General features: G+C 41.2%; 1 protein-coding gene across 22 annotated transcripts in view; it reads right to left on the bottom strand.

The window, feature by feature from the left end:
• dgkh (diacylglycerol kinase, eta) overlaps positions 1–24,547 on the bottom strand; it is a 516,150-nt gene that overhangs the window by 119,764 nt on the left and 371,839 nt on the right. For 7 of the 22 annotated variants that reach the window (XM_069889606.1, XM_069889602.1, XM_069889607.1 and 4 more), the window contains one exon: positions 8,388–18,199. The exons of 3 other annotated variants lie outside the window; for them this stretch is intronic. In XM_069889606.1, coding sequence (XP_069745707.1) covers positions 18,110–18,199 — 90 coding nt within the window. In that variant the 3' untranslated portion in view covers positions 8,388–18,109. Of the gene's footprint in view, positions 1–751; positions 895–3,524; positions 3,789–8,387; positions 18,200–24,547 lie in introns of those variants that run through there. 12 more of the 22 variants (XM_069889595.1, XM_069889596.1, XM_069889597.1 and 9 more) reach the window with 4 other exon arrangements.

The following is a 24,547-nucleotide window of genomic DNA, read 5'->3' as shown; positions in this document are numbered from 1 at the left end:
CTCCCCTTCCCCCGCTCCTCCCCTCACCCCCTTCCCCCGCTCCTCCCCTCACCCCCTTCCTCCTCCTCCCCTCACCCCCTTCCTCCTCCTCCCCTCACCCCCTTCCTCCTCCTCCCCTCACCCCCTTCCTCCTCCTCCTTCCCTCCTCCTCCTTCCCTCCTCCTCCTTCCCTCCTCCTCCTTCCCTCCTCCTCCCCTCCTCCTCCTCCCCTCCTCCTCCTCCCCTCCTCCTCCTCCTTCCTCCTCCTCCTTCCCTCCTCCTCCTTCCCTCCTCCTCCTTCCCTCCTCCTCCTTCCCTCCTCCTCCTTCCCTCCTCCTCCTTCCCTCCTCCTCCTTCCCTCCTCCTCCTTCCCTCCTCCTCCTTCCCTCCTCCTCCTTCCCTCCTCCTCCTTCCCTCCTCCTCCCCTCATCCTCCCTCCCACATCCTCCTCCTCCTTCCCACATCCTCCTCCTTCCTGCATCCCCTTCCCCTGCTCCTTCCCCTGCTCCTTCCCTCACCCCCTTCTTCCTCCTCCTCCCCTTCCCCCGCTCCTCCCCTCACCCCCTTCCTCCTCCCCTTCCCCTGCTCCTCCCCTCACCCCCTTCCTCCTCCTCCCCTCACCCCCTTCCTCCTCCTCCCCTTCCCCCGCTTCTTTCCCGATCCAGATCTCCGTACTCCTCCCGGGTTCCTCTCTGATCCCTTCCCCAGGCCCCTGTTCCCACTCCCCTGACACCCCGGTCATTCCCTGGTTCCCCTTGCCCTGGGCCCTTACCGTTTCGCCGCGGAGCTGCTGCATGCCAGAGGGAGGCAACCACAGGCCCGTATTTCAGCACCGACCTTCAATCGGCAGCCGTTGGGAAGAACCAGCCGCGCGGAACGGCTCCAACCAGCGCAGTCACCAGACGCGGCCAGAGAGGGCGCAGCAGAGCGCAGGGCAAAGGTCACGGGGGTCTTGAATGGCCAATGAGGAGCGGCCGTGCTTGACCACCAGGAGGCACGGCCGGGAGGATGGCGAAGCCCCCTGAGACTGGGTGAGAAGCAGAGTTCAGAAGGTGACCCGTCTCAAAGGAGTGACAGCAGATTGTTTCAAATCCCTGGGCTAATGATGCACATCCCATCCCATCCCAGTGCCTGCCGTCTGGGGAATTTAAATCCCGTTAATTAAAATTTTAAATTTAAAATAAAAAAGATGGTTCAGGTAACACAGGTCGTGAGGCTTGGATAAAAAGAAATATCTGATTCCCTGAGGAAATCATCTGCTCCCTGAAAAGATCTACCATCAACCCTGACCAAGATGGTTGAGCCTTGAAGGAGGCATGCATCTGACTTGGTGGGCAACAGATTCGTGAGAGATCTAACATGAAGTATAAACATGCATTACTTCATTCTCATAAATTTACCTCTTGCAGAAGCTAATGTCTGTTCTGATCTTTGCAAAGTGCACAGCCCTTGGGGTGCAATCCTGCTTCAGAATGGGAACATCTGAAAGGTTGCGTAATGTGAGGAGAGTGAGAGGAGGCAAAACCCCAGAGCTCCCAGATCCACAAGGAAATAAACCAAGAAAAACGTCAAAATAATAGTCAAATACTCACTGGTGGTGCAGGAAGACATCAGGAGCAGCAAGATGACCCCCCAAAAAATTGCCAGCAAGAGCAGCAAGGAATCGACCCTGATGCCAGGAGATCAACCTGAGGTGCCTTGTGATGGGGAAAATGGCAGTGCCTCCACAGGGCCTGCTGTAGAGGACAATGTGCAGCCCACACTGCAGGAGACTTGAGGTCGAGGTAAGACTGATCCGGGGAGGGGAAGTAATGCTATCTTGGACTGGCAAATGGATGGCAGGAACCCCATGAAGCAGCTTGGAGTCTGGGAGGATTGGACCCCCCCTTCCCACAGCAAGAGCACCAGGTTGGGTGGCAGGAGCAGCGGCAGCAGGATGAAGGGACTGGGAAGCGTGGGGACAGAGATGAGTCGGGAAGCAATGGGCTTGAGGAGATGCAGCGTTGGATCAGGAGGCACACCAAGCGCTAGTGGCAACGATGACAGAAGCAGCAACGGCAATAATGAAAAAGCTAGCCATGAGGCTAGGAGGTCTGGAAAGGACTTGTTAGCAAGATAAAGGGAAAAGGAGGCCTTGGAGTGCTCTTTGCGTGATGTGTTGCAGGCCTTGCGTCTCATGGAAGAGAGACTGTTCCAGGCAGTGGATAGAAGAGCCCAGGACATGGGCAGAAAACTCTACAAGGTGCAGAGTGCCCTCTCAGGCCTAACTGGGAGAATGGCAGAGTTAAAGGATAGAGTGGGCACAAATGAGGACAGAATAAGTAGGGTGGAAGAGGAATTGGACACATTGGTGAGGGAGTGTCTGGGATAAATTGGATGCCCTGGAAAATTACTCCCTTAGAAATAATTGTGGGGTTAATGGAAGGGAAGAATCCTGTGAGTTTTTCCAGAGTTGGATCCGTGAATTGCTGGGGAGAGACATATTGGGTGGAGGTGGAGAGGTCACGCCATCCAAAACCAGGCCCCGAGCAGAAACCTTGTTCGGTCCTGGTGCAGCTACTGTGTCACCAAGACAGGAAAAAATTTTGGGGGTGGCAGCGGCTGGTGCATCAAGGTTACTTGGAAGTCGGACCCTTATCTAGGTATTGCGCCCTGGTATGTGGAAATGCAGAGGTGTATACCCCTGGAGAAAAATACCTCTAACTTAAGGAGGAAATATGACACCTTCCTTAAAATTTGGCAACTGTACCTGCATTATTGGGGGGGTGGGATCCATCCCATCCATCCATCTTAATTAGGTTGAGTCACGAAAATTTAAAGACCTGGAGGCCGGCAGTGGAGTTCTGACAAAATCTATGATTTCTGTCTTTTTGTTGAGTTTGTTCTTACTTTTTCTTAAGTATTTTTTATATGTAATTGTTTTGTTTTATTTTTTGGTCCTTATGTCCCTAATATGTCTAGAAGGTAAAGGAACACTGTAAAATGGAATAGGGTATGAGAACTAATTTATTGTTGCTGTCTCTCTTTTCAAGGTAATTGTCTATTTAATTTTGTCTCTGGATATATTAATGGGGATAAGGGAGGTGAATGAGGGGGTGGGGGGGGGGAATTGAACTCGACGGTAAAGCTTGAATTGGAAAATGTGTGTTTTTATTATTGTGGATGGTTGACACTGTTTGAGTTTGAAAAATTATAAATAAAATATTTTTAAAAAAAGAATGGGAACATCTTCCATTGTTTTGTGGCCCTAAAATAATGCAGAACATTTTAGCCAACCTTATGCAAAGGCAGCAGTGGAATTGCATTCTACCATAAACTCCAATCTCATGGGCTAAGATGCCCTTCACTTGGTCATTATCAAACCCATGCACTGTGGTTCAGTAACGTGTGGAACAGCAGCAACAGTATCTAAAAACAGGGGGCAGAATTATATACAAAGACTTCCATAATGTTTGGGACAAAACCTTCTTTTCCTTTATTTGCCCTTGACCTCCACAATTTTAAATTCGTAATCAAACAATTCACAAGTGATTAAAGAACACATTCCAGATTTTATTCAAGGCTATTTGTATACATTTCACTTGACTATGTCAAAATTACTTCTCCCATTTCAGGGCACCATAATATTTGCGACATTTGGCTTCACAGGTGTTTGTGATTTCTCATGTATATTTAATTGCTTCAGTGGTGCAGGTATATGAGAACTAGGCTTGCTTCTAAGCTTTTGATCACCTTTGGATTCTGTAGTTGCTATTTTTCAACATGAGGATCAGAGTTGTGCCAATGAAAGTCAAAAAGCCATTATGAGGCTGAAAAACAAGAATAATACAGTAAGAATCATCACTCAAACCTATTTGGAACATCATCAAGAAAAATTAGTGTACTGGTGAGCTTAGTAATCATAAAGGGATTGGTAGCCTCTACTGCCGATGACCTCTACTGCCGATGACGGAATTCTCATCATAACAAAGAAAATCCCTAAATGCCTGTCGAACATATCAGAAACACTCTTCAGGAGGCAAATGTGGATATGTTAATGATTACAGTCCACAGAAGACAATGAACAGAAATACAGAGGCTACACTGCAAGATGCAAATCATGAGTGAGCCACAGAAACAGGATGGCCAAATATCAGTTCGCCAAGAAGTATTTAAAGAGCCTGTAGAATTCTAGACAAAGGTTTTGTGGACTGATGAGTCCAAGATTAACTTGTTTCAGAGTGATGGCAAGAGCAAAGTGTGGAGGCGTAAAGGAACAGCCCAAGATCCAAAGCATACCACCTCATTTGTTAAACATGATGTTGGGGGTGTTGTGGCCTAGTCATGTTTAGCTGCCACAGGCTCTGGTGCACTTATCTTCATTAATGATGTAACTGCTGATGGCAGTAACAAAATGAATTCTGACATGTATAGAAACATCTCCTCAAGTTTGTGCAAATATCTCCAAACTTGTTGGACGGCGCTTCATCCTACAGCAAGACAATGAACCCAAACATAATGCTAAAGCAACAAAGGAGATTTCAAAGCTAAAAACCAGAAAACTCTTGAATGGCCAAGTCAATCACCCAATCTAAATCCAATTGAGCATGCCTTCCATGTGCTGAAGAGGAAACAAAGGGACAAGCAGGAGCTGAAGATGGCTGCAGTCGAAGTCTGGCAGAGTATCTCCAGAGAAGACACTCAGCACCTGTTGATGTTTATGAATTTCAGACTTCAAGCAGTCATAGCAGGCAAGGGATATGCTACAAAGTACTGAACATGACTTCTTTATTATACATACCATTGCTATGTCCCAAATATTATGGTGTCATGTATTATGGATAATGAACTAACTTTTGGACCAAGGACTGTCATTATAAAGGATGGATTTCTGCAAGGAACTGTTTAACATTGTGGTACAGCTCAGTGCTGACTCACCAAGGTTGAGCTGTGCACGGAGAGAGAGTGAGAAGGGAGGAAATATTGAGATAAGAGAGAGAGAAATATATTAATTTTGCTTGGAACTTTCGAGAACAGGAGGAGAACCCAGCTGTGAAGCAGAGAGTTCAGCTTGGAGCAGTCAAGAAGGATACACAGAGACACCACATGCTCTGTGTTTGAGAATGGTTCTGGCAGACCCCTTCTTGGGAAAAACTAAATTTGAATGTGAATCTCTCGTCACAGAATTTTGGAGAGCTGTGTGAAATCCACATGCCTCATAAGTAAGGTGGTTAAAAACCACACCAAGTTACCTGAGGAAGCCTGCTAAGGATTCATGTTTACTGCAATGCAACTGTGGTGGAACACTGTCATGATGGTGGGGGACCTCCCTGGACTGCTCAGGGTGGCCCGCCTCCAATAAAAGCTGAGGGCCCGAGTCTTCTCCCTCAGTTGACTTGTTGAAAAGTTATTGGTGTGTTCCTTTAACAGATAGGGGTAAAGAGATTTCTGCATTTGTAACAACTGGACTGTATGAATACAATGTCATGCCATTTGGAATGAAAAATGCTCCAGGGATACTTCAAAGAATAATTAATTCTTTTATAGATACTGCCTGCCTTCTGAGTGTTCATGGAACTGTTGCATCTGAGACAACTTTGTCTTCGCTGCTTAAACAATGGAATAAATGTACACACCATCACAAACTAAATCAGGCAGAAAAGTAGAAATTTGCCATGCTTAAGGAGAAAGGTGAAAGAAGATACACTCAAAAATATATTCAATTCCCAACCTACTACTGAGTGTACCAAGAGGATTCTGTAAAGTTGTAGGTGCGTCTTTCAACTGATGTAATAAGTCAAGCCATAGCTACAACTTGTAGTGAGTGCAAAACCTCTTGAGTAGCACCCTCTTAACAGAATTTCCCTTTGGGAGGCTTGTGAATACAATGTGTGTTAGTCCATTGTGAACTGTCTGTTGATGGCTTTGTTAGAGGCTCTGAAGGATTTTTGTGCAGTTCTGCTTTACAGGAGGGCATAACGCCCTCAAAGTTCATTGAACATTAAGGAGGAGCCAATGCCAGAGGTAAAGCTTTGGAAGTTTATGTGCAGTGCCACAGAGAGTTCAATAACCTTGCAAGTGTGATCAAAGTCATTGGAAATATATGGGCTCAATCATCCACTGTAAGGAATTGCTACCTATTCAGCCTTGGCTGTTCAATATCCCTTTAACGCCATGCTAAGTGGGCCTTCTGACTTTTAGCAGTTTTTTGGTTATCTCTGTTTCACTGAATATTTATTTATTTTTATAGCATCTTGGAGCTGAAGGGCATGGAAACAGGCCCTCTGGCCCAACTCATCCCGACTGACCAAGTTCCCCATCTGAGTTCATCTCTTTTGCATGTGCTTGGCCATATCCCTTTAATCCTTTCCATGTACCTGTCCAAATTATAATTTATAAATGTAGACATACTGCATGGTAACAGGCCTTTACGGCCCTCGAGCCCGTGTTGCCCAATTACACCCAATTGACCTATAATCTCCGGTACATTTTGAATGGTGGTAGGAAACTGGAGCACCCAGAGGAAAACCACGTAGATATGGAGAGAATATACAAACACCTTACATATAGCGTGGATTTGAACCTGCCCTCTGCATGAAAAAAATTGCTCCTCCAAACCCTTTCAAATTGTTCCCCTCTAACCTTACACCGAGTTTTAGAAATACAGGAGATTGTAGATACTTGTATCTGAAGCAACAACCCATCTGCTGGAGAAACTCGCTGTTCGAGTGGGAAGAATTCCTCAAGGACATCTACAAGAGGCAGTGTCTTCAGAAAGCAACCTCTATCCCACTACCCAGGGCATGTCCTTTTCACTCTGGTATCATTGAGAAAAAGGTACAGGAACCTGAAGACAAGCACTCAGTGGCACAAGGACAGCTTCTTCCGCTCTGCCATCAGATTTCTGAATGGGCAATGAACCATGGTCACTCCCTCACTTTGTCTTTTACTTGAACTATTTGATTTATATAAATATTTACATTTTGATGCTGCTGCAAAACAACGAATTTTGTGACTTGTTCATGACAATAAATTCTGATTCTGATTCCAGTTTCTGCAGTCTCCTGTGTGTTTACTACCCCATTGCAAAGTCTCTTCAAGGTGTGATGACTTGGACAAAGTTTTCCATCTCTTTTACTGAGAGATCTGCGAGTTCCTCCCTCAATGCTTCCCCTCCGTGGTTTCTACTGCTCTCCTACTCTTCAACTATACAGACTCTCCTACCCTGGAGTCTAATTATTTCAATCTATTTTACTTTAGTTCTTAATTAAAAATGTAATTATTTGACCGTTTTAATGTTTTTGAATATCAGAGACATTTAAAAAGAAGAATGTTGCCTTTGACAGCCGTGGGCGGGGAGGTGAGTGTTGGCAAGGAGCTTCAAGTTCTGACAGCTGAGTCTCAGTCTCCACTCTCGGTTTACTCCACCCTGTGAGAAGGCAATGAAATGAACAGAAGCCGATCTCACCAATAGTACAAAGAACCTATGTGTAATTAAGATTTTTATGGCAGATTTATCAACATGACTAAATTATAATTAATACATAATTAGATGAGAAAATTAGGAATTACATTTGACTGTCAACGCAAGGAATGCAATGTCTTGTGAATACAGTACATGGGTCCTGCTGGAGAACCCTGATCTCAGTGGGGGTGTCAGCAGTAAGTGTTTGCATTTCAAGGAACTCAGATCGATGAGCTTCAGACATAATGATGCATCAGGAACTTTTAACTTTAATTTTGTTACTGCAAGCCTCAGGTTAAGTACCATGAATCTGGTTTGTGCACCAAATAGAGGTTTTTTTTTCCTGAGAATAAGACCAGTACAGGGATATTGGAAGTTGCACTAGAGGAGCCACAGCTCTTCCTCTTATACAATAGGTGAGAAGTGACAGGTACTGTAGGTGAAGGTAAAGATTGAAGACGGGGAGCAGGAACTGCAGCAAAGATGAGAAAAGGGGTGCAGGAAAGGGAGAGTTCAAATTAAGGTAGGAAACACAAATGCATGAGTAATAGAAGACTAGACACTTTGGGGGGGGGGGGGGATAGAGATGGTTCTCTGCAGCTAAGAGTACAAGTGGTGAAGGCTTTGCTGCCTGTTTTGTGCCAGGATTAAGGACATCTCCTTGGAATATAAAGGAGCTTGGTGGGAGAGGGAAAGCTCCAGTTATTATGGTCTCCGTAGTTTCAAACAGCATAACCAGGACAAAGAAATGGATTCTGTTGGAGAATGTCAGATCTAAAATCAAAAGCTGAACTCGCCTGCTCTGCCAATCAACAGGCTTCACTTTTCCATTTGATCTCCATAATTTTTGATTCCTGTATAGTCCAAAGAAATCTAAGTCAATCCAAGATATACCTAATGACTCAAGGGATACAGGCTCTTGAGGTAGAGAATTAACAGAATAAGTATAAATGAACACAAATAGAGCAGTGAATGCATTTGGATTTATTGAGTAATTTAGTTATGTCAGGAAGATCTTACAGACTGCCTTTCCCTAAGGCAGCTCATAATGTACAACAAAAATGAACCACCAATTCTAGCAATATACAAAAATACACATCTGAGAAACTTCCTAAATAATAAATATTCAACCATGCATTTAAACTTAAAAGGCACAGAAAACAAAATCCATTCTAGTAGTCATAAAATTACCAACTACATAAATAAATCACCCAAATATCTATATGTAAATGTAACATTATATTCAAAGGGTGAATTACATAAAACATCTTTAGTTCCCCAAACAGTATGCAATAAATACTCCAAATTTGTATATTAAAAATAAAACTGTGCTGTTGTAAACGGTATGTAAACAAAGACATTTCACTTTTGCCTTATATTTATCAGAGTACATCAAGACAAATTGTTGCCTATGGGTTGGCTTTTAAATGACACTAGGAGAGCATTGGGCAGTTTAAAGCTTTACTCATTTCCAAAGCAAAATTAGTCCACAAATTCAACATCATAGAGGCAGTTCAATATCTGGTGTTGATGATGTTCTCTTTGAAGCAAATATCAAAGAACAGCAACAAGCTAAACACAGCAATCAGGATATAGAAAGGAACAATTCAAACAAGGATGTATCTTGGTGATAGGAGCATTGGAATCATGCGGAAACTCATCACCATGTTTTAAAGCCTGCAAAGAAAGCTATTAATCAATTCCCACGTCAGGATTCTGTTTATCCAGACGTGGAAAGTAATCCTTCTCCTCATAGGTTCATTGCCAGATTGAAAACTTTGATGTGGACTGGCTGAGCCAAGGTCGAGAGGGTGGCACTAACTTGAGCAAGGTAAAATGTTGCATTCAGTTGATGTGGGAATATAATATTTGCATAAATTTCCCATCAGGTAATAAAAGTGAAAGATTTGTTAGGATAGAAACTGAAATCATAGGGTGGCCAATGTTATCTCAATAATATTGTACACCTTTAGCACGTTTTATCTCAATATCTCAGGCTTTCCCTTTCTCCTTTAACTGACGTTAGCACAAATGTCTCTGAAAATTCTCAACACACTATTTCATGCCTTAATAAACCACTGACAGGATTTTTTTTAAAAATATTGTTCAGGAATGTATAAAACAGCCTCCTGGTCAGGTGAGGCTTGGAAGTGTAGTCCTGCTCATGCTGCAGAAGTAAGGAATGATTTAGTAACACCAATGTAGCCTAGAAATTTTAGGGCAACCATAAATAGAACTAGAAAACGGTTTGTCTTAGAAAATAACAAAGTCACCTTTTTTTTATGTTTCACAATCACAAATACCAGCACAATTTAATAGATTTACAAGTATCAAAGGAGGCTGCACTAAGGAGAATGGATAATCCATACAAAATAGATCCCAGGCAGGAGAAGGTACATTTACAGATATGTCTACTCATTACAGTGGTAAGTTGTATTAGTGCAACATAAGCCCATTAAAGATCATAAAGCAAGACTTTTGATTTAACAGGCACATTTTGCCTGTAAACACACTGAAGAAGCAGCTGTGTCAATCACTCCCCACTTCAGGTAAACTCAAGAGACGTCTGGTCACTGGTGATAGAAATCACGACAAACGGGAATTTGTCCACGGTATATTATAAATTCCTCATGACGTTGTCTTCTCTTGTCATTTTTAGTACAGTGCAATATTTCTGAGCTGGGTTCTGTTTTAATGTTCCCAGTTCCCACACACTGACCAACCTTTGCAGCAGAGAGTTGGCCAATGGTTGGGAAGGTTGACATCTAATTAGTGTATAAAAGATCACATTATTGTTGCTTCTCATTTCCCTTCCTGAGGAAGCAAAAATCTTACTTCTGCTCCTTGGGAAATCAGGTAAAAATTACTTTAGTAATAAGGCTTAATTCTTCAATGTGACTGCATAGAATAGTAAAAAAATGACTTATTGGTGCAGATATGAACAAATTTGATGGAGAATATTTTAGGTACAGCTCTATAATATACTGTACAGTATGAAAATTCAGTGCAGAAATGTCCTTTTTTCCCCTCAGGATTTAGTTATGAATATGTTACTATTTCATGACCATCTTCAACTCACATCTGGAACAGAAAAATTTGGATTCCAGAATTGGGACCTTTTTTTTACTCCTCCACAGATTCAGCAACAAGTTATATTTGCATAAGCACACCCCATTCAGCACCTTCAGTGTTTAGCTGTCTTGTCCAGTCAGGTGACAAAAGATCTCATATTGCCTGGGGCAATAGCAGTTTATTCAGCTTCATGGAGAAGTAGGTTTCAAAATGGTGTCCATTTAGAAATAATGGTGATGGCACTCCTTTTATAAACTTGCTGCCTACCGCTTCACTTTATCTACTTTAGATACATCTTAACCACACCTTTTAAACAACATAATACTGGGTCAATTACTGGGTAAGTTCATCAAACAAGTTCTAAGGATCACTGCATCAAACAGCAGCCACTCCTGCTGCAACAAACTTTTTAAGCAACTTGTTTTAGGAAGACTACCTTGCTAACAACAGGATATTATGTGGTTCAGGTGATTAAAACTGAGCAACACTAATATCTGACATTTTGTGTCTGTTTACAACATAAGCAAAAAATTTACAATATTTTGCCCCTTGCTTTACCCCAAGTATTTAAAAGAGGCTCCAACAGACATTGTGGAGTCCGATAGTATAGTTAGGCTCTAGGTGGCACGCTTACCTCTGAAACAAACTTGTGGGTTCAAATCCCGCCTTGGGAAACATAATCCTGATTGAAATTTTCAAGGCAGGACTAAGGGAATAGCGCTCCATTAGAGATGCAGCCTTTCCGATCAGACTTGAAATTAAACTCTTTTCCATCTCACATGAATGTTAAATCTTATGGCAGCATTTTGAAGATTTCAGATGATTTGGCCAATACTTATCTTTCAACCAGAACAATGGAACTAGCTAGTTTTGTCATATCCACATGTGCCACTACACTGTGCACAAATTGACTTCTTCCTTTCCTCCAAAAGTGAGTAGACCTCACGAAGTACTTGACTGGTTTTAAAGCATTTTGGGATATCCTAAGATCATAAAAGGCATAAAATGATTTCCTTTTCTCATTCTGTTGTGAACGCTACCTCTGGTTAGTTTTATCATGCGGGCACTTAAACAATCTTGCACCAAGTTCCTCATAATTTTTTACTTAGAAATAGAACAAGACATTCTAACAAAGTCAAAATATGAAAGCAAAACCCCTGCTATTAAACCCCTTAATTTTAAAGTGGGTGTTCAACTTTATTAGAAAGCAATTGAAAGATAATATGGATTGCCCACTGTGACTCTCCTGCACACACAAAGAGGAGTTCCAGGGTCCAGCACTGGCAACACACCCGTTTCCCTTTGCTAGTTTTATAATCTATGAAAATCCCATATAAATTTGAATATTCCGAGTAAATGATCTTTTAATCATTTTAATGGCACTATTTTAATAAATTATTTTTCAAGTACCCAGAATCAAACATTATATTTCAGCTGAATTTCACCCAAGGATTTAGATTTGCCATAATTTGTTTGCTTTTGATCCTTATTAATCTAACAATCCTGTATGTTTTTTATAAATAGCCTCTGAACAACTGCCAACTTCAAAGATTCGTTTGTGTGAATCTCTCAACTCTTCCTGCATTCACTTTAAAATGTAATTTCCACTATATTCTCTCTCCTCACCAAATTTCTCAACATTAACTGTCATCAACTTTTCTGATCATTTCCTCTGAACTTAAGAACATAAGCAATAGGAACCGGAATGGCCATCTGGCCCGTTGAGCCACTCAATAAAATCATAGTTGATCTGGTTGTGGACCCAGGTCCACTTGCCTGTTCCCCATCACCCTTAATTGCTCCATTCTTTGAAAATCTATTTGTCTTTAAACCTGGGATTATAGACTGATGGTGATCTGATTGGTCTGCTGCCAGTGACAATATTGCCCACTTTGGGATCATCTGCAAACTGAAATTATGCCCTGTACACTCAAGTCTATATCAAAACAAGCAGTGGTTTCAATATCAGTTCAAGGACTGGTGATGAAGAACCAATCAGTACTGCTTTCTGATTTCTTCAGACAACTTTAGTACCCACATTATCGCTGTCCTTTTAGTTATGTGCTCTTGAATTTCACTAACAAATCTATGAGATACTTTCTGAAAGTCTATATATACAGCAATAAGTGCATTAGTGCATTATCCCTCTCTTATTTCACTGAAGATCACAATTTATGTGATATATGAACATTAATTTTGCCTCGGATTATACTCTCTGAAAGCTGACTCCTCACCAATGTTAGAGTGGTTGGCCTAGAGTTCATCTTTCCTTCCTTTTTTGAGCAGATGGTAATACTCTAGCCCTCTGGCATTGCTTTCATACAAGGAGAATTGGAAGACTATGACGCTGTAACCTTTATTTCCAATATTACACTCATTCAACCCAGTAAATTAAGGTGTATCCAAGTGACGTCTTTCCTTTGAGCATCCTTTGTTATTCAATCACACTCATCTTCATCCAGTCTGAGTAGGAACGCTTAGGGTTATGTTCAATCACTCACAGCATAACATTATGATTAGCTTTTTTGTTGCTGATGTGTGGAAAAATTCTGATTTTTCCCATGTGTAAATACCTGGCTGACCAGAGGGTAAAACCTGGGAAACCTTGAAAGAAATCCACTAGGCAAAACACAATTGGAGTTGAAGACCAGATGGCAGAGAAGGTTGGGACATCAGGCTCTTGAAGCTATCCTTACTGTTCTAACCCAAACTAACCCTGTCTAGATCACCTTTTTATTCCTTGCATGAACTGCAACTGGTAATATCTATATAACTGATCATTGATATTTATTATCTCTTTACTGTCTTGCTTTTGTGGTCATTAAAATTTTTACTATTGCAGTTAGTGTATTGCATGTCCCTGTTTGGTTGCACAAGTACAAATGCTGTACATGACATCAAACTCACATGAAACTTTGAAATTAGATCCCAGTATTTGCTTGGGTCAATGCTCATACTAACTTTATAATTTTCTTTGCAGGGCAACCTGTAGATGTCAAGCTTGCAAAAGATTTTTGCTCCACCTTCTTTAATTGCCCGTTTCCTACCTTGTCCTTGACATAATTTTGTTTAGTCAGGTGGAATTAACTGCATCCAGGAGATGCAGAAGCTTGGGTTGGCTAGTGAAGAAATGCAGGACTGGACAACTACTGAGGGAAGGAGAAAGGAGCCATTTATAATTTTCTCAGTTACTTGTCTGTCCAGCAACCTAGTGACAGCTGTTTGTGATAAGAGTCCTGGGTTCTGCACTCTGCAGAATCCGCACAAATCAGCTCAATGATAGCATCTGAAAAAATAAAAATCATACTCCTGCTGATTTTCCTGGTCAGAACCACCGGAATCTATTCAGTAGAATCCTTGGTGGCAAGACCTTGAAGCAGAAAGAGATTGTGCACTGTGGTGGGGTAAATGGCAGAGTTAAAACAAGCCTTGCCCACAAAATTAGCTCTAACAAATGGCAACGTGGAAATCCTTGTTCAAGCCCTGTCAAAACACTTCTGAATGCTTAAGAAATATTTCTCAATATTTTAAAAGCTTTAAAAAAAAACACAATAAAAGCTGAAGGCACCTTAAAAAAAATGGCCAAAATACTCCCACACATGTAAAGATTCACAAGCATTTCAAATGATATAAATCAACAATCCATTAGGTTGAAAGAAGATTCTTAGAAAGATTAAAAATAGTAAGCTTAACCAACAATTTAGCCAAAATGTCTTTTTTAATCTAAAAAAATCAGACCCGAGGGTCTCCCTTCTATTCAAACTGTGAGTGGCCACTGCCTGTCACCCAGTGCTGGATTCTTCAGTGAATCCAGGTGTAAGGAGCAAGTTGCGCTTCTGCACTAAAACCTGGCTCCAAAATGCAGCCAGTGGCAAACTGCTGACAGCAACAGCTAGATTTTCCCACTGAAATGAAGAAGATGCTGTCAGTTAAAATCCAGGCTGTTTTGTCTACATCTCTCCACAATACTTGGATGCTCATTATCCAACTATAAATGACTTGTAGACTGCAAGATTAACAATCCACTGTAGAGCTTTGTATGGTAAACTTGGAATTCTTATTGAATTTCAGAAATACTTATTGCAGGCAAATGCCTTTATTCAATGTAACTGTTCCAGTGAATTTCCTTTATCTTTTTTTTAAGAGAAGAAAATCATATTAGGTTAAAGTTCTCTTGACAATACATCACCCAAGTGAATACTAATCGCACATTAAGCATTAATTTAAGAGCTGACAGGTTCTTGGACCACAGTGTTATGACAGCTGATTGCTATCCTGTCCTTATTCAATCTATAAACATGAGCACATCATGCATTTTTAGTTTGCAATATTCACACTCATTCAGAGCTACTTAGGCTTATTGTTACAAATCAAACCTACCCTTCTCCCTCCTCCCAATTTTTGCCCCGACTCTTCTGAAAGTTTCAGTGTCATGGGATGTACAGCTCATTCTTCATTACCATGACTTTGGCTGGAAGAATCCAGTTGCTCCTGGGAATCGATAGCCCTATACCTTATCAACACCATAACCTGCTGATGGTAAAGAGCACCAGGAGCAAGAGACACTTTGTGTAGCATGAGGCATTTGCTTTGCACGACATATTGTAAGAATAGAATGAGATCTCTTGTCAAATAGTGCAGGACATATGAAAAAATGGAACAAGTTTACAACATGCCAGTCTGAGTATTTAGAATTCAATCATGGGGAAGAGATTTGGAAGATGGGCGAGTATAAATGATTCATTATTAAGGACCAACGTTCATCTTGATCCAGCTTCCTATTGTCCTTTATATATAAACTATCTAATGTTGTATTCAAAGTACAACACTTATTAAAGAGAGCAGCACATCTTATTAAATATAGTCATGCAGGTCAACTGCATACTTTAAATGTTAAAGCACAATGTAATTGTGATAAGATGAATCAATATCACAAGAAGGATTTGTTACTCTTATTGCAAAACAAGTTGTCCACTCTGCATGCTGGTTCACATTAAAGACTCCAGGGCTTGGTCCCTCAGACCCCTGTTATGTCGCTCACCTAATGGGCCACGTTTAAAGTTCTGCCCTTCTAAGTAAAGAAATGTAATGGAATTCTAAAGCCAGTATTGCAAGATGACCTTACTGTACATTTGTGGAAATATATATAATAGATAAGACTGCAGTATCATTGACATATAAAATGCTTTACAGGTGCAACAGGGATATGTAAGAATAAAGCTCTGACCAAAAGAAAGCTTATCGGAGGCCTGATCTTGAGTTTTAATACAAATATTAGAAGAAGGGGAGTGGAAGGCAATTTCAGAGACTAGGACCCTGATTGTTGAAAATAAAAAAAACTGTAAATCTAAAATCCAAATCAGAAAATGTTGAAAAAATACTCAGCAAGCCAGACTACACCTGTGGGAAGAGAAACAGAGTGGTTGTAGACCTATTGAGGGTACATTGTTCATGATGAGATAAACAGGAGGCATAAATCAACAGAATAGGGAGGGTACAATACTAATAGAAGATGTTATAAAGATAGGGAGAAGTGAAAGTACTTAAAGGATGGAATTTTAAATTTCAGCTGTTGTATTAGAAATAGCAGGGTGAAATTTAATGTGGAGTATGATACAAGTTAAATTTGTGAAAGTTACTTGGTAGAGTCAAGAGGTTTTATTGGAAGATACACCTGAACTGGGGTGCAAGGTCAAATGGCTATAACTCATTTTGTTCTGCTGGAGAAGGCAACCAAAGTTGGTGGTTTAAATCAATGGATTTGGCCATCATAGGATTGACCATGAGGAAGGGTGTGCTCATTTGAGACTGGACCTGAACAAGCAGTCTGCTCAGACAGGTACATTAAATGAAGTGGGAGAGTTGGAACTGAGTTATGTGGAAGAATTAAAAAAAACATACTGAGGAGGTTTAAACATAATAATAACATGAAGAATAATGATTAAAGTCAGAATCCAGTTGGAAAATTTAATATGCTTATATTATTTTGAATTCAACTAAAAAAAAAGGGGAAAGATGAGGGAATTCTCTCAAACAAAGCCAAGTGTAGTTCAATGATGAACTGGCTGAAAGGGCAGAAGGAACAGGTACAACAGAACCTTCAAATCTGGTGTTGAATGTATATATATATATATATATATATGTAAAAATGAAGCATTTGGATAGTCCTATCAAATAAATAGCACTGGTATGATGGGCTGAAAGGTCACTTTCTGTGCTGAGGCGTTCCAACTGCACAAATGTGCACAGGCCTCCATGTGTTTTTTCCTAAATATTTCAATTCCATTTTATTACCTAGCATAGGTTCACAGGGAACTTGTTAAACAAGAACATTTGCAGATATTAGGATTGAGTGCAATTCACAAGCAAGCTGGAGAAACTCAGTAGGCCAAGCAGCATCCATAGGAAGTGAAGGGTAACCAACAGTTTAGTCCTGGGCCATTCGTCAGGTAGAAACGAAGACAGGCACAGAAAACTTGGATATCTAAATAGCTGTTGTGCACCTGGAAATGTGGGACAACTCAAGCCACCTTGCAGAAGAGGGGTGGGTCTATGTGCCTGCCAAGGTCAAAAATGCAATAATTGCTTTTCTTGCCCATTAAATTCCAAAATCATGTATGGCCAGTGAATCTTTACACATGAACCCATGCACACAGACACACTACGGAAAATATACATTCATCACTTCAACCTTCTTGATGAGTGCTACCCTGTCATCACTGCTCCTGTACATCATCCAGACCCTAAAACGAGGAAGTATGTTGGTATCTGGATAAGGCAGCACACATAACTCCTGTGAACCAGTCCTTCTCAAAGAAATGTGCTCATGCAAGGTTTAACACAGAGCAGCAGAAACAACTTCTCATTAACAAACACTTCAGTAGTAATAAGTTACAGACTATTAAACAAATATAAAACTTGTTCAAGTGTTTCTCTTTTAAAAAGCATCAGGCATATGTCATGCAACCTAGAAAGAGTTCAAGCAGGCACACCATGCGGGAGAATCTACATGCATGCCAACACTCCATGTGTTTCCTATTTCTGTCTAAATTAGACTCCTTGGCCACAAGTGATATGTTCCACAATCCATATTCACAGGTCAAGAAACACTGATATTGGGCCCACTCCAAAAAAATGTAGAGGGTACAAATCAATTCTGCCTTCTTAAGCAATAGAGAGAATTGTCTGCATTAAATTGATATGAAATGGGGAAAAAACAAGCCGTTTTTTGGATCTACGGCCCTCGCAGAAGGAAGTCCTGAAATATTTTGCACCTGTATTTACCATTTTGCAGCATCCTTGTTTCCAGGAGGGTTATGCAGTTCAATGTAAACCCACCTTTACCAATGCATATTAGGACTTGTCACGTTAACGATCTAAAATGGCTGTAGAGGGTTAATTGCACTGGCACACAACCCTCAGTAAAACTCGCGACAATTTAAGGTTAGAAAAGAACACATTGATTGAAGCATACACCTGAACATTGGACCCAGTGGCGGCTGCGAGGTCACAAATCCTGCTGAGCAGAGAGCCTGCAGAATATCATACAGTTGCGGAACTCCTTAGGGAAGCCCAAACAGTGCTCCGCGACTTTCTGAGATAGCACCAGAGCCACTACACTTCTGGCACGGAAGTGTTTTTGCCAAGATCCTTAATTCCCTGGAGAATTCGCTTCATGTGGCCCACTTTCGTTATCCCCAGATCCTAAATATAAAAAGAATAATAAGCTCATTAGCACCACAATATTGTTGAAGTTTATTCTTTTCTCCGAAACCCACGACACACCCATACCGGGTTGGCAAGAGAAACAGATCGATAGAGTGTTCAGCAGGAAGAATTTCAAACTCATCAACGTTATCTAACTGCTTCATTTTTCAAAAATGCTTAAATGGATTTCTCATTCCAGAGATAGTTTCCAAGAGCTTTACATTCAGGATGCTCCAGAATTCTCCTCTTCTTCAGGAAACCACAAAATATGTGGCCTTGGGTTCTGAGTTGGCTGACATGCATATTTGGCATCAACCTCTAGGTACATCAAAAAGTGACTACCTCTATCACCACCAGAACTTTGAGAGGCAGAAAGGATAAACATATTTCTACATCCACTTGCGCATTCAGAACATTATTATGGTTGTGATGTGGGCAGCAGAGCAGAGAAGATGTGAACAGCAAGTCCCTGCAACCAGTTGCATGTTACAGATCAGATGGCCTATTTCGATAGTGTTGGCTAAGTGATCAATGTTGTACTTTGGCTGCTGAGAGAAGTGCTCTTCCTCTCAACAATGTCACAGAGCTCTCTAGTGTCCATCCAGGGGACAGGTGGGGCCTCCCCCATTGCTGCACTTAAGGATTTACATGATTCAGAGCCTGGAGCTCAATTCAACTCCAATACAGTTTGAATCAAAGGTCAAAACACCACCAATGAGTAGCAAGCTGCTGAGTGTTAACTATATTAGCATGAAGCCCTCAGAAGGACTCAAGACATTTTTAGGATTAGGCAATAAACACTTTAACCATTGGGATACTAGCAATTTTCTGGATCCTTCCAAGCAGAATATCTGCAGACATATTGTATCAGACACCTGACATTGTAAAGGGCAGACATTTCTTGAATACACCCTTCACAAGCTGAAATACTGCATTAATTTGGACAATTTACTCAGCCCACACAAGCCTTGTTGAAAGAACATGATCTGGCTCTCCTATTGAGATCATCCTTTGGCTGAAGTTTCCTCCAAGTTCTGTTGGATTTAGTGTTGGCCTGGATTGAAAACTAGTTATCAGACAGAAAAAAAATAGAATGAATGGATCTGAAAGGATATAAATTGAGAAGCAATTTGCCTACTAATTACAGCATGAATAGCACACCCATTTCCAGCAAATTCCAGCCCAATTGCCAGTAACATTTAGTATTACTCACACATTGGAATATGTCCAAAGCACACCCAAATCTATCTAAGGCTGGGTTGGAGAACCAAGAAACATCTGACTAACGTGTAAACCCACTGAAATCAGAAAACAATTCTCTCGCACAAATAAATAGTCTCAATGACATAAAAGACAACTGTGAAGTGCAAAGGGAAATATTTAATGTGTTATGTGTTTGTCATTCCTATTTTAAAGGAACATTTCTACTCTTCATTCTCTTCTTCCCCAAGATGTCTCTGATGGCTTCCTGGAATTTCATGGAGTATTTTGGCCAATTTTCTCAGCTGGAAGGACCCATTATTGTGCTTGGTGTTTGTAAAGGTTTTGGGTGAAAGGTTATATTTTAAAAAAACCCTTAGCAGGGACTCCTTTTGTTGTGTAACCTTGCAAGTCAAGCAGTGGTATTCAATTAGTCAGAAACACAAAGGAATCAGTTGCCAAATGAGATCTGTGGGATTCAGGCAAAGCCTTGTATCCAAGGTTCTCCAAGCTACACATAAACCAAAAGAACGTTTAACACCAAATCACCATCTAACTAGAGCAATATAACAAGCTACAGCAAACACTGTTGAAAAAAATACAACTTGGAACATTGATTTAATGATCTGTCCTGTCATCTAGTTAGATCACTGCTGCTCCTTGTTTCACTTGCAATTACCATTTTGGTTTGTAAACTTCAATCGGTTTACTTGAGTCAAATCAATCAATCATGAATTTTCAATGAACTCCCCTGCCTCAGATGGTTTTTTTTGAAGAGACAGTTCCAAATTTCCTTAGCCGTATTCATGGCAGCTACCATCATCCCCGTGCTCAAGAGAGTAATGGTAACTGAACTAAATGACTATCTCCCAGCGACACTGACGTTGAAGATTATGAAGTGGTTTGAGTGTCTGGTGACGGAACTCATCAAACCACACCTTCCACTGACATTGGACCCATTCCGGTTTGACAACTGTTCAAACCAGTCCACAGGAGAGGTGATAGCCTTGATCCTCCAGCCTGTCCTGACCCAGCAAGAGAACGAAGCCTCTTATGCCAGGTTGTTTTTCTTTGACTTCAACTTTGCATTCAACATGATAATACCTGAGAGACTGGTGGATAAACTGTCCCTGCTGGGACTCAACACCCCTATCTGCAAATGGATTCTGAACTTCTTGACAGAAAGTCCACAGTTCGTCTGGGTTGGTAGCAAAGCCTTAACCTCCATCATGTTGAGTACTGGTGCATCTCAGGGCTATGGGCCCAGCCCTCTACTGTTCACACCTGCTGACTCACAACTGCACTGCCAGATTCTGTTCTAACAGAATCATCAAATCTATGAATGATACAACAGTAGTTGACCTTATCAACAACAATCATGTGTTACATTACAGAATGGAAGTTGAAAGGCTTGTAAAATAGTGCAAGAACAACAACCTGAGTCTCAACGTGGACAAGACAAAGGAGATGATTGTGGATTTCAGGAGGACGAAAGTCGACCATTCGCCTCTACGTATCAATGGTTCTGCCATGGAGAGGGTAGAGAGCACAAAATTCTTTGGTATACATATAAAGGATGGCCTATCCCCTGGGTCCACAACACCTCATTAGCCAGGGAGCCTTAGCACTTTCTAAGGTGCCTGAGGAGGGCAAGGCTACCGGGCCTCATCTTGACAGCCTTTTACAGGAGCACAATTGAGAGTGTCTTGTCTGGCTGCATCATTGAGTCATATGGTAGCTGCAGAGCATTAGACTGGAAGTCTATACAGAAGATCATTAAAACCATCGAGAAGATCACTGGAGTCTCCCTTTCCTCTAGAGATGTCATTTTCTGAGAGTGACTCTCCAGTATCCCAACCCTATTTTTGTCAACTACTTGTTACGAGTCTAAAAAGGGAGATAGTCCTCATTTGTATGGTGGTGACACCCTGCAAGTTCAATTTGGTTACTCTTCCACTGATCTAAACCTTCAAGCAGAGAAGCGTAGTCTTCTTGCCTTTCCTTGTTTGCTTCTGGTCTGATGTGGAGGTCTGGATGATGCAGAAAGCACTACAGCTGAAACTCAGTGAGGATGAGGCCATGATTCATTGAGTTCATGTGGGCTCCTTGGGTTCCAACTCAAGAAGACCCAGCTCCTGACTGCTTGCTCAGTGCTGAGCTCCAGTCTTGGACAGTAGAGTACATTTTCACTTCATTTCTGCTGTCAAAAGTCCATTCCGAGTCTCCAATATGCAGACTAATGATGTCCCTGTAGGCCTTTCAAGATTCAGGTCATTGAGATTGCATTTCTACACTCACAATGCTCTAAGTTGACAATATTGCATTATACTAAGAACATTTCAAGCATTTTATTCAGCATTTAAAAAACTCTTGTTCACATAGAGGGATCTGGAATTCTTCTCCACAAGCATTTGGGGCTTGATTGAAAACTTCTAAACTGGGATTTAAATAGTTTTGCATTAATAGTTGGAGCTCTAAAGCCACCCCACAGAGTTAAGATACAGATCAACGATGAACTAATTAAATATCTTGATCCTGCTCCTGTTTCCCCTTTAATGGTACTTGGCCTTGAAATCTACAAACAGCCCTGAGTAGTGCTTTACTACCTTAGGGGCAGCATAGTGGTGGAGCTAACAGAGTTACTACCTCACTACTTCAGTGATCTTGGGTTCAATCCTGCCCACTGGAGCAGTCTGTGAGAACTTTGCATGTTCTCTGAAATTCGTTTGGGTGCTCTGGTTCCTTCCCCCATGGATTGGAATGTCAGAGAAACTAAATTATCCCTCATGTACAGGTGAGTGGCAGAATCTTGAGGAGAAGTGATAGGAACCGAGGGAGAAGGAAAATCAGTGAAGGAAGAGGATTGCTCTGTAAGCTCTCTTGGTCTTGAAGAGCCAAATGGCCTCATTTTATATTGTAAGGAAAATATCAGATATTTTAAGGATATATTGGCTTTGCAAGGACTACACTGTGGATATACCAGAATGATATTTGCTTCCAATGACCAAAACGGTTTCTCTAAAAAAATCTCTAAAAACTAGAGGCAACTCTTTCAGGAATGGTTGAGAAACACTTTTACTCAAGAAGAAGGTGGCAGAGATTGGGAATTCCTTTCCATAAATCACAACTAAGGGTAGGTCGACTGTTGAGTTTAAATCTGAGAATTCTGTTAGGCACAGATGTTAAGGCCATTAAGTTAGGTCACAGAGCAGACACAATCTTGTTGAACACCGGAATGGGCTCGAAAAGTTTAAATGCCAACTTCTGTTCCTATTTGAATTGTGACTCAAAAACAATGCCAACTCTCCACACTCTGAATTACTCACCCATCCCTGTTTGTGTCCAGCACAGACAGGGACTGATTTAGTCACTATGTTCTGGGCATTAAGATGCTTCATTTAGTTCTCACTGCCCTACCATCTTCCTTTCTGTCTTCAAGGAAGTCCTTCTCAAATCTACTTTTTGACAAATCTTTTGATTTCCCCAGTCTGCCTCTAGTATACCTTGAGACTTCTTTCATTGCATAAGGTGAAATAAAAACAGCAAGTGCTCTGGGCAAAATTCCATCAGTCATTGGAGCTGCCTAACTCTTGGCCACTGGTGTTGAATAAAAAGGGGAAAGTTGATGATATCCCATCTCTTTTAGTTTGGAGAGTTTGGGTGACCTGTCTATCTAAAGCAGCAAGGAACAGCAAAGTGTGGGATGTGGCTGAGGTCAGTGGCCAATGTCAAAAATGATCAAGTTTACTGTCATCCTGATCTCCAAGGGCAAAAGTCCAGGAAAAGGTGTAAGGCTGCATCTTCGACCTCAGGAGCTCTCAAACCTCAAAGGTAAACAATGGATACTGTTTGAGTGTTGGTCCTTTAAATGGAGTTAGCAAAATCTGGCTTCAGTTCAGGCCAATGAAGTGGAAAATCGCATTGCTGACAAATTGTACACATTGCATTGCTGATGTTGTCATTAGGGGGATTTTATACCTGGAGTAAAAATGAAACTGTTTATCCCATGGGCAGTTACATAGTTTATACCATGGAAAATCCCAGCAAAAGAACTGAAAAGAGATTGGTCCTGAAGGCAGAAGTGAGCTCTGAATGACTCTATCCCACATTCAGCAAAACAGCAACATTTCTGTAAGAGTTGAGTGAATAAATTTCTAGAATTCATAAGGATCATGTTACAAATGAGATGATCCTACAATTAATATCAAGAGAAGCAGGTAGAGGGCTTTTCTGTTCCTGATATCTTTAAAATTTACAAAGGGGCATGATAGTTTCTGTAAGATTTGTTTAGGTGTTAAAATAAGGGCGATAAGTAGAATATTATCATTGATAAAATCCTGAGAGAAATTCAGAGGAAACTTTATACAGTATATGGTAAGTGGATTTTGTCATTGCAAGTTTAGATCTATTTAAGTCGACGGAGGCAAGGAAGGGAGAAAGTTATAAAAAATACATGAGGAACTAGTGGAAGGGAGATTGAAAGGTTTGTTTGGAGCATGGCATGGCCAAGTTGAAACATGGGGTCTTTGCTGTATATTCAATTGAATTTTCCATAAATTGATTTAAAAGAGTTAATTAATACCTTTGACTTGCATGGCAGATAGTAAATCTTTGGACAACTATCTGACTCATGGGTCTAGGATTGAGAAGCACTGTCTAATCCCACGGTGGGATGTGGCCCCACTCACTCCACCTGATGGCTTTGTCACAAGCTGTATCACTGACTCAAGATTAAGGGGGACAGGTACATTCTATTTACAGATAGCAAAGAAGGCATTTGACATGCTTGCCTTCATTGGTCAGGGACATCATGTTCCAGTTGTACAAGACGTTGGTGAGACTACACTTGGAGTATTGTGCACAGTTGTGGTCACCCTGCTATGGGAAAGATATCATGAAGATGTAAAGGGTGAGGAAAGGATTCATGAGGATGTTACTGGGACTGGGAGCCTTGAATTATGAGGAGGGGCTGGATAGGTAGGCTAGAACTTTTCTCTCTGAAATCTAAGAGGCTTTGGGGTGATCTTTTTTTTAAATAAAATCATGAGGGGGGCATAGATAAGGCAAATAGTCATAGTCTTTTTCCCAGGACAGGGCAATCTAAAACTAGAAGGCAAGGATTTAAAGTGAGAGGGGAAAGATTTA

This window comes from Narcine bancroftii, chromosome 7, assembly GCF_036971445.1.
Source record: "Narcine bancroftii isolate sNarBan1 chromosome 7, sNarBan1.hap1, whole genome shotgun sequence".
Lineage (NCBI taxonomy): Eukaryota > Metazoa > Chordata > Chondrichthyes > Torpediniformes > Narcinidae > Narcine > Narcine bancroftii.
The sequence above is the reverse complement of the archived record's forward strand: the minus strand, read 5'-3'. Positions and strand labels throughout refer to the sequence as shown.